We start from the raw sequence: 16,615 nt of genomic DNA on the forward strand, positions 1-16,615 counted from the left end.
GTTAAAGAAATTTTGAGGAGAATAGGGTTTTTTGAATATACAAATGATTATTTTGTTAATTGTTATTGTATTGTTTTTGCCAGTGATATCAATGAAAACTTAATTCATCCATCCATCCAATCATCTATCCCAAATAAAAAAGTAAAGCAATATAAAAAGCCACCTATCCATATCACTAGGGAAAGAAACCGACACATTTAGAAAACGTCTTAATCCGAGAGCTCCAAAAGCGAACATCTTTTTTGCTGAACAAACACAGCAGGAAACATACATCAAACTAATTGGCCTAGCCTACATAGTCGGCATCACAGCACGCCGCCAGACCCGGCCAAGATTAAAAATAAAACCTTTTCATAATACATTAGGATAAGCTCCACCTTCTGCTTTACACACCACATTTACTCTCCCAACACCGCACTGCACTTTCATTTCCCCGAATAGCCCACATCCTCTGAAATTTACGTTTTTTTTCAGATATGCTAAGAAGAGGATGAGCCGACTCCTGCTGCTTCTCTATGACGGCTTTCGAACACCGCTCCAGTGATACGCTCTCCACGGCGAGGTGAATTAGAGACAAGCTTGTTCTTTCAAAATAAAAAGAGAGAGATACGTACTTTGGCTATGAAGTTTTATAAATACAGTAGATCCCTGGGATACAGAGATATTACCATCAACAACAAATTATTTTGCATGCCCAAAAACTTTCCAGTGTTCCTGCATATGACAGTGTTCTCGTTTGTCCTAGACTCATCATTTTTGCTGGGGACGCATTGTGTCAAATCAACGTGCGTACCTGGGACGCAACTTTTTTGACACCAAATTGTCATTATTACCCGATTACTTTTCTTTTTTTTTTACAAAGATTTACCGCACTCCAAACTTTTCATCAAACAGATCCGCCATTGTTGTTTTGGTCTCGCGCCGATCTCGGGAAAACGAGATCTTGTTGCTTCGAGATGACGTCATTGTTTTGGTGGTTGTCGAGTGAAAGAGAAGTATGCCTCCGTAAAAAAACAGTTGGTATTAGGTGCAAATCAACAAAAAATTGGTAATTTAAGTCGAAACATAATACAGAAAGTGGTAACAACGGCAATAATTCCGGCACAAAAAAACGGCCAATAAATTCTTCAGAAGACCGCGATGGCAAGGAAAACACGTGTTTTGAAGCGAACGATTCGGCGAAAGATAAACAAAAGAATACTCCTGGCAAGAAAAGGACTTTTCTGCCAAAATGAACTCAATTATATTCCTGATTACGTTATGAGGAGGATGTTAATGGAGGCTACATGTTCTGTGATGCGTGCACCCAGTGTGGCCAAAAAACTGGATTGCATAAATCATTTCGCAATACGAACTTTCAGAAAAGCACATTGGATCGGCACAATGACAATGAAAACCACAAATTAGCTATGGGAATTCTGTTGCCTCAATTGGACCTTGAGAAGGCATTACAAATGTGGCGGGACAGCAAACCACGAAGAATATATGAACTGAAAAATCTGAAGTGATTAAAACTGCATGAAAATACAGACTAATATTTCAGCAATATTATTTTGTATAATGTACAATAATTTTGTGAACTGAAAAATCTGAAGTGATAACTGCTTTGTATTACCAATTAAGTGTGATGATAAACACTGAATGAATACATAGATTTATATATTTATTTATATATTTGTCGCCGATTTACAATTTTAACCTCGATAACACTAAATTTGGGGGACCCAAAGATCTCTGTTGGGACCCATAGATTTTTGAGCATGCAAGTCACTTTTCAGAGGTAAAATGACACTGATATGAAGATGTTACGTCTTCAAGATCTCTTTCTGTTGTTGAGCAACTCCATATAAAATGCTGGTGTGCTGTTTTGTCACAGCATCATGGAAATACAAATATGCTACTGGCTGAACTACCTCCCACAACGCCTTTCTCTATCTTTATTCAGTTCACACTGCTGTGTGCTTTATAAAGACTTTACGAATTGGTGATACTAGACAGTGTTTTTATGGACTGTATTTATTAGCTATGTATCTTGAGAGTAAAAAGGGGGTCTAAAACAAGAAGCAAAACCATGACAACCATGATAACCATTGCAATTTTTGTTACGATTACAGAACTAAACAATTAAAAACTAAGCAATGTTGTACATTTATGTATCTAAGATATTGGTCCACTCTATTTATAAGGCTAGATTGCTATTGGTCGGCGTCAAAACATCACAAAAATGTCCATATGCCATTGGCTGATCTACTTCCCACTATTACTTGATTCAATTCAGAATTGTGTGTGCTTCGTAATGATTTTGCATGTATATTACACATATTTAGTACTTAATATGTACTCTTTTGTTATTTTAATGTTTTTATTTGGGGTACAGGGGTTAAAAATTAATTCCCATAGGTTTCTATCCCCGCAATACAGCAATTTGACTTTGCGATCCTCACCTCAAAACGGGATATTGTCATATCCCTGGGTTTACTCTAGCTGCAAAGCACAAAAACACAATTACATTATAAGCTATATTCTACAATGTAAACAACCTCTCTCCAATACATTGGAAACGATTGTCTAATGTTAAGACCGTATTGTTTGCAAGCGATAATGTTAGTGACCCCACTCGTACCGCGGCAGAAGCCAAACGAGGAACATTTGCACACTTGAACCGAACAAACACTCATCCGCTCATTAGCATGTGATTTGCTGGGCAAACTTTGCGTCCCTATTAAAAGTAGCTTTGCTGGCGCAAAAATAAACAGATTAATGCAGGCGAGGGCCGTCGAAGGAGATGCGCTTTCCCCTATCTTGGAAATACAGCGCATGCAAGGATAGCATATTGCTGACTGGGTCTCTCCGGCTGTGCGGCTTTAAGCGTATGTGCCGAAGACTCATTTGGTCTCGGGAGCCCCCGGCGAATATCGTACGGGGGATGCTTGCTCGAATATGTCACGGTGCAAAGTTCAGAGATGTCTGCGCACCAAACTCAGCTTAGCATGAAAGATACGGCGCTACGGACCATCAACCTCACAAACAGGCTATAAACGCTGCTTGAAAATATCATGATTTATAGGAATAAGTAGGCTGGAAAGCTCCGTCTATACACCGGAGCGCAGTACACATTGGAACAGAGCTTGTACCAAACAGTCTTAGCTCTTTTATTAGGTAGTTAGTAGAATATACCATAATGATACATCAAACCCAAAAGCTAAGGAGCTTGTGATCAAGAGCCTCAGAGGGGAAGAGAAAGAAGAAGGGAAAAGGGAAAAGGAAGGGGGAGGTTATGAGAAAGGAATAAGGGCAAGGTACAGAGGAAGAGGAAAAGGAAAGAGAAATGGAGAAGGAAGGGGAAAGCAACAAGGAATGAAAGGGGAAGGACATTTTTAGGAAAGAGGAAAAGAAAAGAGAAAGGGAGCTGCGAAACGGAAAGGGAGAGGGAAGGTATAAGGGAGAAGGGGGAGTGAAAAAGAAAAGGAGGACGAAAAAGGGCAGGAGAAATGGAAATAAAAGGAGAGAGTAGAGGTAAAGGAAAGGTTACAAGGAAAAGAAGGGAAAAGGAACATGGAAAGTAGAAGAGGAAAAAGAACGTGAGATGGGGGAAGAAAAAGGGAAAAAAGAAGAGGGAAAGTAAATGAAAAGGGGAGAGAAAGGAAAGTCAAAGGAAAAAGGGAAATGATAGGAGGTAAGAAAAAGGAGAAGGACAGATGAAAATAAAGAAAAAGGCAAGGAGAAGAGCAAAGAGGAAATGGAAAGGAGGAAAATGAAAAGAAGACAGAATGAAAAGAAAAGAAAGTGGAGAAGGTAAGGGTGGGGGGAAATTCTAGCGAAATGGCAAGGGAAAGGGAGGAGAAGGGGGAAAGGGTAAGAAAAGGACAGGGGGAGGGGGAAAAGAAATGTAAATATTAAAGAAAGGAAGGGGGAAAGGAGAAGAGGAAAATAAAAGGGAAGGGGGAATTGAAGGCAAGGGACAAGGAGTAAGAGTAAAGAAAAATGGAAAGGAAGAGGGAAGGAAAAGAGAAAAGGACAGGCAAAAAAAGGTTAAGGGGAAACAGAAAATGGGAAGTGGGAACGAGAGAGGGTAAAAAAGGGAAAGAGGAAAGGGTAAATCAGTAGTAGTGGAAGTGGAAGTGCCAGGTAGAGTAGGGGAAGTGGAAGGGACAAATAAAGGATTATTCTAATATCGGATTCACTAGCATATGACTTCCTCTACATTTGTATTTTGCTTTGTTTATCTTACTGTAACCAGACCAAAATAATCGAGCAAGCACATGACACTGAAATTGAATTCCTATTTCCAAGCCATTCCTGAGCACTCCAACTGATATGGTTTGAGCCACTTGAATCAAACTGCATCCACACAGATGGAACCTCGGTCGGGTTTGTCAAGTTTACTGGCGACGGCCACGGGAAAAGATGACAAAAAAAAACGTGGTAACGGCAGGGAAATCAAGCGTGATGCTGCGGCTCATTTAAAGCTCTCACGGCAAGAACAACATCTGTGACTTGCAGACTGTCTCACCATGAGTGAAGATGAAAAATGGCTCCGAAGCACGGCCGCCACATTTTGCTCTTTTCTTTTGTTCCCTTGGTTTTTTTCTTAATGTTTACCGTGACTGAGCGTGTGATGGACACGGCCGAGATGTTAGCAATAAGGAGTCCGTCCCCACGCGTAGCCCGGGATACAATTCAATCTTTGACGAGCGCCAAAGCACATTGCACACAGAAAGAGAACATTTGTTTTGGAGGTTCTTGAATTTGACCAAAACTGGGTATGACCAGATCAAAACATTTTTATTTAAAAAAAGTAAATCAACCGAAGAATATGAATGAGAGAGAAAAACATAAAATACAATACAAAAAATGATCAAATTAAAACAAATAATTGGTCGTCTCGAAGGTCTCTGAAAAGAAGGGGTGTTTGGATTTAAATAATAAAAATAGGAAAATAAACTAACATGAAATAAAGTAAGATAAAATAAATAAAGGAATAAATAAATAGGTAAAATAGTTAATACTAAAACCATTTTAATAGTACAATGCAAAATTTGAAAAAGTTAAGATAAAATAAAGTAAGTTAGAATAGATAAATGAACACATGAATACGTAAATTGATTAATTGATAACAAAAATATGTATAGTACAATACAGAAATTGAAAAATATAAAACAAATAAGTTGCCCTTGGGTGAAAAGAAGGGTGGTTGGGTAGAACTTATCCAAATATAAAATATAGTAAGATAAAATCATATACAAACAAAATTAAATAATTAAAACATCAATACAACTAAAAAACTAAATATATTACAACAAAATATCAAACAGCTAAAACAAAATAATATGAATAATAATAAGTGTTACGAAAAGTAGGGGTAGTTGGATCTAAAAATAAAATGCAAATCAAATAAGAAAAGAAAAAAAGGAATAAACACATACATATATAATATAAAATACAACAATTAGTAAATGAATTGTTATATTTAATTGGTGGTCCTTAAGTGTTGTAAAAAGTTTGCGTTGCTAGATCAAAGCAAACAAACATAATAATAAAACAAATACAATTAATCGATCAAAGAAGTGAATTAGGTCAAAATCTGATATATTATTAGGTCCATTTTATTTTAGAGACTAAACAAATTAAACAAAACGATCAAAATAATAATAAAAACATGAAATTGAAGTAAATGGAGGTCCTTGACTGTTACAAACAATATAATTGACTAGATTCAAAAATAAATTCAAGTATAAAAAATAGCCAGCCGTATTAAATAAAACAAAATAAATACAAATAAATTAAAGAAAAAAGAGTATAATTCTGTAGTCCTTGAGTTTTACCAAAAGTGGGGGTGATTGTTTAAAAAGTAATAATAGAAAGTAAAATACATACGAAAAATACAAAGAAAACAACTAAAACATTAATAAAAAATAATAATTTAACTATTGCAATATAATAAAACCAAACCTAATCTAATAACATAAAATGAAAAAAAAAAAGAAACAAAACAAAATTTGGGGCGGCAGTAGCTCAGGAGGTAGAGCGATCGTTTTTGGATTAAGGGATCCCAGTTCAAATCCCGGCTTGTCCGTGTTACATGTCGAAGTGTCCTTGGGTAAGACATTGAACCCCCAATACCCCCAATAAGCAGGTTAGCGCCTTACATGGCTGCACAGATCACGGCCGCTATTGGGAAATGTGAAGCACAATGTAAAGCGCTTTGGGAAGTCATTGACTTGAAAAGCGCTATATAAATGCAGATCATTTCATTTCATTTCAAAATAATCTAATAATGAAAATTGTTGATCCTAGAGTGTAACTAGAAGTATGGGTGAGTACATAAATATATTTAAATGATTTTGTTTAGCTATTGATACATTTAATTTAGTTCCATTCCCCAGATAGGTGCTTGGGTTCACTGCAGCATATTTCAGGTGCAAGTTGTACTTGCGACAATTCCGCCAGATTCCAAACTTTGATACCGCAAAATCCATCATGGGCAGATAAAACAGATACGTGCATCCTAAATTCACACAGGGAGATACAAAGAAAGTGTTGTGGAAAGATAAGATGTCGGCCTTGGATAATGGAACGTTACACATGCACCAGCAGCCACACAAAAAAGATTTAAGAGCCTTAAAAGTCGGGTGTGTACCCTAAGTGAATCAGGGAAGCAGATGGAGTCACCATACATCGGCTAATCTGATTTGCTAGCTAATTTAATTTTCACATGAGCTTTATGGAAATTGAATAAAACAGGAAAGAGCTTTAAAGAAGACGGAGTGTAAGAAACTACAATAACACTATAAGGAAGGGTCAAAAATCACTCATTCATCATAAAGTTAATGATGGTAAGGTAGTCAGGAATGCCATTACTGCAGTGATAAATAATATGCTGTACCTCATTTGAAATAACAGAACAGCTTATTTGCATTGATATAACAGGTAGGGTCATAAATCAATGATATATAATTGATCATATATAATAACATTATGTTAGGAATGTATGAATGTAAATTAGGTAACAAAAATAGTCATGACTAATATTTTCTTGCTCATTTATATATAAAAAAAACAGTATAGCTGCATACATATAACAGGTTGGGTCATAAATCGATCACAAATAAAAGGAACGAAAAAACATGTCAGGAATATAAGGAACACAATAAATGTAATAATTAAATATGACAATCCACTTACAAAAAGGGTCATAAATCAACCATAAATATTAAAAGGGTGTTAATCTTGTCAGAAAGACAAATAATGTAATAACTAAAGTTATACATAATATGTTCTATTATCATTTGCGTAATCCTGACAGGCTTTTCGCATGACTATAACAGGTAGGGTCATAAATCAAACATAAATAATAAAGAAAAGTTAGTTTTAATGGGAATTCAAGGAATAAATACTGTTGTGAAAATTATTAAAAGCTCATTTCCATGAAGATAATCAATGGGTCACAAATAAATCACAATAAATAAAGCGATATTGGGAATTTTAGAAATGCAAATAATATAGTACATAAAGCTATAAAAAGTGTTTTCTATTTTATTTTTAAAAACATTTACTTAAAAAAAAAAATCAGGCAGTATAATAAAGCAAGCCCATACTGTATATCTGACTTTAAAAGGTTTATGACCAAAAGTCTTCCATCCCAAAATTTTCTAGGATAAAAGAATTATACAAAATTATCACTAGAATGAAAAAAGTAGCGTCCCAAGTAGTTATTTAACATGACAAAGAATAGAGTTCTTTCTAGTGGCTGTCTGAAAATAAAAAAATAAAAATGCATGTGACAAAAATGTAGGCTATAATATTTTAATAGATTATGAAAAATAAATAAATTCAAATGGCCTTTTTTTCAAGAGAAGGAAGAAGGACATGTGTTGAAGCACCAACTAAAAGAAAGAGAGAGAGAAAGAGACTCATGGAGATAGAAAAAAGTAAGGAGATAAAGAGATAGAGAGAAGGAGAGAATGAAAGAAAGGGATGAAGAATGAGAAAAAGAAAGAGAGAGAGAGACAAAGACAGGGAGAATAGTTAGAATGAAAAAGGAGAAATGGAGAGAGAAAGACAGACAAAGAGAGAGTGACACATAAAGAAAGGAATAGAAAAGGAAAGAGCAGAGAGAAAAAGAAATAATGAAAGAACAAGAGAAACAAAGAAGGTGTGAAAACAAGGGAAATAAAAAAGAGAGAATGAAACATAGAAACAGAAAGAGACAAAAGAGATAGAGAAAGGTAGAAATCCAGCTTCAGTGGTTTTGCGAGTGATGCCTGGATTTGGTGACATCAAGTGGACATATTTAAAACTGCAGCTCATTTATCTCTTGCGGTTCTCTCAGTGTTGTCTCACAGGCTGGCTTCTTCATTCAATCTGTTTGTGGGCCTGATCCAGCCCTCCAGCCTTTTGTCCCCCTGGTATAGGCTATAATACTTCAATGAATACTGAATCCTCGCCTGTTATTTTCAAAATAAAACTACAATCCTGGTGCAATTCCATCATGACACAACATTATCTTCTAATAAATAAATCTTCTCTCTTATCTCCGCATCATACACGAGTGGGAAGAAAATAATAGCTGGAGCGGCCGCTGTTAACAACAAGGAAAAGCGCAAGCGCTCAGCAGATTCTAAACTCTAAACGTTTGACTTTTATGTTGTTTACAAACTTTAAACATGGCCGTTAAACACTTCGGGACTTTATTTGATGTTTCCGCACGGGATTGCTAAGACGCCGCTTAAATTTTACACGTACGAATATAATTGAAGTCCCGACATTCACTGTCAAGCTAAGAAATACAGTAGACCCCCAGGATAAGACATGAATCTGTTCTGAGGTGGGATCACAAAGTGAAATTGGGGTATAGCAGGGGGGCATAAACAAAGAAGGTTTTTACTGTGAAAAAATAATAAGTTTTGAGGGTAGACTTGGCAGCAAGATGGCTGCCAATCATGTCAGCCCCCTCCAGGTGTGGATCATATTATGTCAAATAAATAATGCAGATTTCTCGACCGCCAAGCACTTAAAAAATGCATCTTGACATGATAATTCATATGTTTTCTTCTAATTGATAACTTCAATATGTCATATGTCAAGCTGATTGGTGGCCACACACCTTCTTAAGCCCCCGGCTTCAGTTCAGACTTTGTCAGATCGTTGCGAGCTGTTGTGTTTTCACTCAGTGAGCGTTCCCGTCTGACTCCGTCCCTGTTAAAACCTGTCTCCTGCCTGATCTCTGTTTTTGACCCGTTTCTGGACCTGACTACGCCTGTTCTGCCTGCCTCCTGCCTACGACCCCGATTACAAACTTGAGATCGCCTCTGATATCCAGCGCCGGCCAAACGACTTACCATTTCCGCCTGTCTTCGTCCGACACGGAAGTGTCACTCCCGCCTCGCTCGCTCCCGTTTTCCGTCAGTCCTCGGATCAAGCAAGCAAGCCTTACTCTCACTCTCTATTCAATAAAAACTGAGAAATGTATGCAATTGAGTCCTGTGTCCGTTCTGGTCTGTGACACAATAGTTTTTTCCATGGTTATTATGATTTTGCTTCTCCCTTTAATGTCACTGCAAGTCTTGGACCCATAATAACTCCAGTCTAGAAAGTACACTAACATATTGCCGACTTACTAAGTCTTTGGGAAGCACACAAACTTAACGGTGGGGTGCGGAATTTTTAAACTTAAGGCTGCAATTATGACTTTAAGACAGGAGATGGCAGTAGAGTAACACATACTGTGTGTGCATTTCTAGGACAAGCTGAAATAAACTCTCCAGCCCAAACAGTCATATAGAGAGAAAGATAAAAGCCGATAAGCACAATGGAAAATAAAGCATACAGGCTCTTTGAACTCAATTTGGCATCATTAACACATACATGCTAGATAGATAAAATATTTAACTTTCAACTTTTAGGAACACCCCACCCCACCTTTAATGAATGCAAAGGCATAGTGGGAGGTAATACAGCCGATAGCATATTGGCATTTTAATGATGCCATGACGTTAACCAATAACAGACCAGGATTTTATATGATGTCGACCAATAACAGAGAGGCACAGACTCCAGAAAGGTTTAGGGCACACAAAATAAGTTGTTGTTTAAGTCATGGTAGGGGAAATGCCCTAAAGAGGGTCTGACAAACTTTGCATTCGACACTGTATAGTGAAAACGTCTTAATGCGGGGATGCCCTATCCTGGAGGCCTAATGTACTTCCATTCCTGAAAACGGCTAGAGAGCATTGTACGAGTAGGGCCACTTGAAAAGCCGAAAGCAGAAATGAGGAATGCGAGTGGATAATAACGTAATCTTCCTCCGGCAGCTGCAGCATTTGGCAACTGGAGCTGACAAGCTTCGGCTTCTCCTTCAAACATCTCGAACCACCATTTTCTTTCCTCGCAGCCTGAAATAATTCCGCTTTGGACCAATCCCAAACTGGCGTGCTATGCTCTCGTCTGCCTTCCAGCTAATTATTACGACCAGTAAATATTTAATCGTATGCTTGAGCTGTCTGGTATCCTTCTTGGACACTAATTCTCTAATTCTTGCGCTTGTTGTGATAATCAGTATAAAGATGGTGTGATTTATCTCTATAACTTGTTTATGAATTAAATCTAAACCTTTTTGAAAGAGCTAAAAACAGATTACAGAAACATATGAATAATGGTTATATAAAAAATAAATGCATTTTCAAAATAAATTACCGCATATCTGGTAGTATCAGACATAAACAATAGGTATATCATTATTCTGGCAAATACAATAGTGGACAATAGTCCAGGATATCACTTACCCACTAAACCAATACTTCATCCCGCTATGGTCAGGCTACAGATACAGGACTAAATGATTAAGGAGGGCCGGCCTCTGGAAAAGCCTGATCCCCTCTGCTATCACTTTTCTGTATTTTCGGTTCCGGGTTATCGAGTGGCGGGAGTTTTTTGTGTTGCTCACGTCATCGCTGAAGCATGTGAACGCCTGCATGAACCAGCTGGCAGAGATGGGAAACTGCGTCTTGGCTGTCATAGACTTTCTGGACTAGTTTACAGGCTGGGGGCGTCGCTGCTGTCATGCACTTTCCGGACAAATTTTCAACATGTTACCTAGTGTTTACTATGTTTGTGTACTGTAATGCTAAATGTAATTCACCCTGGTCATCCTGGAAGGGGAATACCATTTGCGAGGTCCCTTCTCAAGGTTTCTCTTTTTCCTCCCGCTGAGGTTTTTAGTTGTTCCTTGCCCGCATGTTGTTTTAAGATCAGGTAATTGTGTCATTGTAATCCTGGGTAGTCCTTTGAGAGATTTTTGTGATTAAGGGCTATATGAATTGAATGAATTTGACTTGACTTCTAAAACAACAGGCCCCATTGACCCAACCAATCACTCTGCCCTCATTGTCCCACTGCTATGTATGTTTGTTGATTATTATTAATATTTTCACTATTATTATTATTATTCTTTTTTTAATCGCATTATGTAACATATGTTGGCCCCGGAGAGGGATGGACGCATCGGGGCCTCACTTACCCAAGACAAAACACAGGCAATGTCGCGAACCAGAACCGGAAGCAGAACCCAAACGCATAACGTTACTCACAGTTTATTGGGGAGAAGAGAAATGAGCGCAAACTCGATCCGGAGATCGTTGGTCGCGCAAGTATATTGCTCGGTACGAGGAAGTGGTCGAAATCAAACAGATCGGGGCGAGAACAAAACAGGAGCAAAACATATGCAAAAACGGAGATTCACAGGGCTTGGCAAAACAAGAGCAAAAAACACAGGCAAAACGGGGATTCACAGGGCTTGGCACATCACAACAGAGTTTAGCAGGAGTTTCGCAGACGCTCCGACACCAGGTGACTCACAGACAGCATTTAAGTAGTCAGAGAGCAATCTGTCAAAGCGTTTCAACTGGTATCCATGGGCGAGGCCAATTGGGCGCCATGGCAACCGTGACAGGAAATGGTGCCCCCAGTGGTTAAGGAATCTCACCAACCAACCAATGAAATGTAATGCCTATGTAAATCGAATGTATCTACAGAAAGTATAGTATGGTGGAGTATACTAAAATGCCATGTTTCTAGGCTATAAGGCACACCAGAGTGTCAGGTGCATCTTCAAAAACAATATTTTTGTGAATTTATTATATATTTAAAACCTAATTTAAGAGATTATTGCATCAAAAAAGTTAAGAAATATATTGTTGGTACCTTGTTATCTTTTAAGTATATTATATTTTAGTTTAGTATAAAACAGTATAGTATGGTAGAGAATATTAAAGTATAGTGCAGTACTCTAAAGAAGAGTATAGTATAGAGGAGTATATTACAGTATAGAAATGTATAAAAGAGTTCAGTGAAGTATAGAAACGTATAGTATCGTATAGTATAGTATAGTATAGTATAGTATAGTATAGTATAGTATAGTATAGTATAGTAGGCCTACTAAGAAAAGTATAGTAGTGACCCTTTGCAAAAAATGTATTAAAAAGCATAGCATAGCACTACATAGCCTAGCAGAGCAGAGTAGAGTATATAAGGGTAAAGTACTGCATTTATTGGGCTAAAAGGCATACCAGAGTATAAGGTGCACATTCAAAAACCTTAATCTTAATCTTTTTGCGTAATATATGTGTTAATAAAACTACTTAAAAGCGATGATTGCATAAAAAAAACATATTATTGTTATCTTGTCAAATTTCAAGAATTTTCTAGTAGACATATTGTAGTGAAAAGTACAGTAGAGTACTGTGCTTTTGGACTGCAAGAGGTACATGAGCATTTAAAAAAACTCGGAAAAAAATTGGCAGCTTGCTACATTTCAAACATTTCATAGTACAATATCATAAAGAATAATACAGTAGAGTATATAATAGAATAGGATAGTATTGTAAGGATTGGTCTAGTATAGTGGAATAGATCAAAGTACAAAATAGTATAGAAGACATATAGTATATAAATTAATACAGTTATATATTATACTATATTAAAGTTTTGTAGAGAATAAAAAGGTAGAGTACAGCATTTCTGGGCTAAAAAGCTGCACCAAATAAAAGGTGCACCATTAAAAACGTTTTTGGGGAAAATATTCACATGTATAAGGAGCACCTGACTATAAGGCACGTGGATATAGAACCAAGCTATAATTCCTGAATAAAAGCTTGCTATATTTCAAAGATTTGATAGTATAGAGTAGTATACTGGAGAATATTATATAGGTTAGTGTTGTATAGAATCCTATTAAAGAATATTTTGTTATAACTATTATTTTTATTATCATATAGAATAGAATAGTATTGTGGAGATACTCTAGCATATCATTGTATGCAATATGAATTAAGTACCGCGTTTCTGGGCTATAATGTGCACCCAGAGAAATTCTCAATAACAATCCATAGTGAAATATTTTAATATATAAAAACTACTTTCATAGCTAGACTTGCATGGTCAGAAAATAACAAATAACGTATTATTGATGGCTTGCTAGATTTCAAGTTGATTCAGTCTTTTTGATTGGGTTTGTTTTTTGGGCCAGGGGAGAGAGATTCCAAAAGAAGCTAAAAACCAATAAAACACAACAAAAATTAACTAGAGAAGAGCAAGCGAATGAAAGAAGTTCCATTTTGCAATTGTCCCTGAACGCAGCACGGCCGGGTAACCACTGAGTGTCTTGATTAATTGAAATACTTAACTTGTCATTAAGGATGATTTATTTCATTCATTTGTACGCTTGGAACCGAATTGCTAACGCGGCCCGGATTCAATTATTCGCAAAGATAAAAGATGGCTTGTGTTTGAACGGACGTAGCTACAATAACTACTTGCTTCCAAGTTGAAACGTGCTAGCAGAGCGCTATCCATCTCTAAGCATTGATTTTCTCAGCAAGACTGTATTAGGTTTAAAGATTCCTGTAATAGGAGAAGGTTTATTTTACCAGCAAGAATCTATTTGGTGTCCCCTGTCGGGATGGGGGCCGGCCTTAGTACCCGTCATATATCGAATTAAAGAAAGATATAAATACAGTGGTACATCTTTATACAAGCACCTCTCAACGCAAGCATTTATATGTAGGAGGTTTTTCTTGGAGAAAAATCTTGCTCTACGTTTGAGGGTAAATCCAAGCTACGAGCAATTCCAGAGGTTTCTACTAGAGACCGCTCGAGACTGATCATCGCCAGCATCAGCATCCTAGTTTGCCCATGCAGACTACTACAGTGCCTAGCAAAAGTACAGACGCTGCCCTACGTATGAACGAGTTCCGGACAATCGTTCGTAAGTTGAATTTGTTCGTAAGTTGCTTCAGTGCTATATTTTGTATAGAATGCATGTCTAAGTTTGTTTAATTCTTGTATACGTAACCTAATAAAATAATATGCTCTAATAAAGAAACATGAAGTTGAGTTTAACTTGCATTTGGAGGATACGCTTCAAGACGTCCTCCTCCGTGGTATAAAGTGGCCGAAAAAGCGTTCTGACCAATTTCTCACCCGCATCAAGCTTTCTTATTGCACTTTCATGTCTGTATCTTCCGTTTTACGTAAGTCGAATGGTCGTAAGTAGGGGAACGTCTGTATTGGCCCTACAGGAACTACATTTTTCCACATTTCAGGCTTCGCTGCTTAAAAAACTGAAAATATTTTCCGCGAATCAACAACATGAGAGACATAATTGTAATGTGGAACCAGATTATTACAAGATTTTATATTATATTTACAACGAAACAAACTGAGAAGTAAGTGCTGAAAAAATATTGGCCACCTGTTCTCTTAGTTCAGGTTACTGACTCCAGAAGTTCCCTGATGACTTCTGAATGATCAAATGTTAACTTAAATGACTAGCAATGAAAAACTGTGTGTCATTAAGTCTCAGTTTAAATGTACCTGCTCTGTGATAAGCTCAGAGATCTGTTAAAGGAAAGAGTGTAGTAAAAACACCAGAAAACAAACAGCATTGCGAAGACCAAAGAACACACTAGGCAAGTCCGGAATAAAGTTGTGACAAAGTTCAAAGCAGGGATGGTATACAATATAACAATATGACAGAAAGAGCATAAAGCCACTGCAAACCCACCAAACCCTGGTTGTTCCTCTAAAATGTTGCCCCAAACAATATAGAAAACTCATCAGAGAAGCAACTGAGAGGCCCATGATCACAATGGACATCTATTTGTCATACTCTGCATACCTATGCCCTTTATGGAAGAGTGGAAAGAAGAAAGCCCTTTCTGGAAGAATACAAAAAAAGTACATTTGGCATAAGGAAAAAGCCAGATGGGCAATATGTGCTCTGCTTAGATGAAAGCAAAATAAACTTTCTGGGCTGAATGCAAAGCGTTACATTTGGCATAAGAGTAACACTGCAAATCTCCCTGAAAACACCATCCCAACTGTCTTACATGGTGGTGGCAGCATCATTCTGTGGGGTTGCTTTTTTTCAGCAGGGACTGGCAAGATCATTAGGGTTGATGGGAAGATGAATGGAGCAAAATACAGAGGGATTTCAGACGCAAATCTGTTGGAGTCTGCAAGAGACCTGAGAATGGAGACACAGGTTCACCCTCCAACAGGACAATGGCCCTAAACATAAACCACAATCAACAATGGAATTGTTTAAAACTAACAACATAAAGGTGTTAAAATGGCCAAGGCAAAGTCCAGATATCAATATTATAGAGCAATTGTGAATAAACCTGAAAAGGGCTGTGCACAAACGATCACCTTAGGGAACTTGAGATGTTTTGTAAGAAAGAATAGGCAAATGTTTCTGTTTGAAGATGTAAAAAAGTGATATAGACATACCCCAAAAGATTTGCATTGGGATCACAGCTAAAGTGGTTTTACAAATTATGAACTCAAAGGCAACTCAAAAGGTTCTTAAGAGCCTATACCTTTCGCAAGCCACTGCAACCATACAGTAGTAGACTAGGTATTTCTTACCTGCAGCCACTGCGATTGGTCGCTGCGCCCGGCTGTCCATGCATTAACTTTTCCCTGCTTGTCCAAACGAGCTTTTGCGGGTTCCCAAGTGAACATGTCCATGTTGAGCGTCCTGAAGACGGACGAGGCAGTAACTTGGTAGTCCTGTACGTGACCCGACTTCATGCCTAAAGGTTCTGAGCAACCTGGAGACAACAAAAACAGACATGAATCTATCTATCTATCTATCTATCTCTCTCTCTCTCTCTCTCTCTCTCTCTCTCTCTATATATATATATATATATATATATATATATATATATATATATATAAATAGATATATTGAGTTTTCGATATCCTTTACAGACTTCTTTTTTCATCAAAAGGGATATGATAAAATGCCAAATTGGGCTAAGAACCTTGCCAGTTCGCAGTGCACGAAATTACTATCATAAAAAGTAGTGGTTATATTCTTGTGTTGTGGTTATTGATATTTGTGTCAACTCAACTGCCGTCTGCTTAGATGCTTTTGCCGTCCGTCTTGGCACTCATACTTCTGGGGAATGCAATGTGACGTCACTTGCAAAGGGCCATTAGAAGAGTAAATAATAGTACCATATTGCTTAGTATAATACAGTGGATTATAGTATAGTATTATATGGAGTAGAGGTAAAATCGGGCCTAAAAAACTCCACCCAGACCCGGCCCG

At 37.4% G+C, this 16,615-nt stretch overlaps 1 protein-coding gene across 1 annotated transcript in view; it reads right to left on the reverse strand.

Moving 5' to 3' along the window:
• Nucleotides 1-16,615, reverse strand: part of edil3a (EGF like and discoidin domains 3a) — a 132,439-nt gene that overhangs the window by 23,783 nt on the left and 92,041 nt on the right. Inside the window, exon 7 of the mRNA XM_088336362.1 lies at nt 15,928-16,112. Within this exon, the coding sequence (XP_088192488.1) occupies nt 15,928-16,112 (185 nt within the window). The remainder of the gene's footprint in view (nt 1-15,927; nt 16,113-16,615) is intronic.

The sequence above is a fragment of the Urocampus carinirostris genome, chromosome 5, assembly GCF_059441175.1.
Source record: "Urocampus carinirostris isolate Australia breed hairy pipefish chromosome 5, RoL_Ucar_1.0, whole genome shotgun sequence".
In the NCBI taxonomy this organism is placed as follows: Eukaryota; Metazoa; Chordata; class Actinopteri; order Syngnathiformes; family Syngnathidae; genus Urocampus; species Urocampus carinirostris.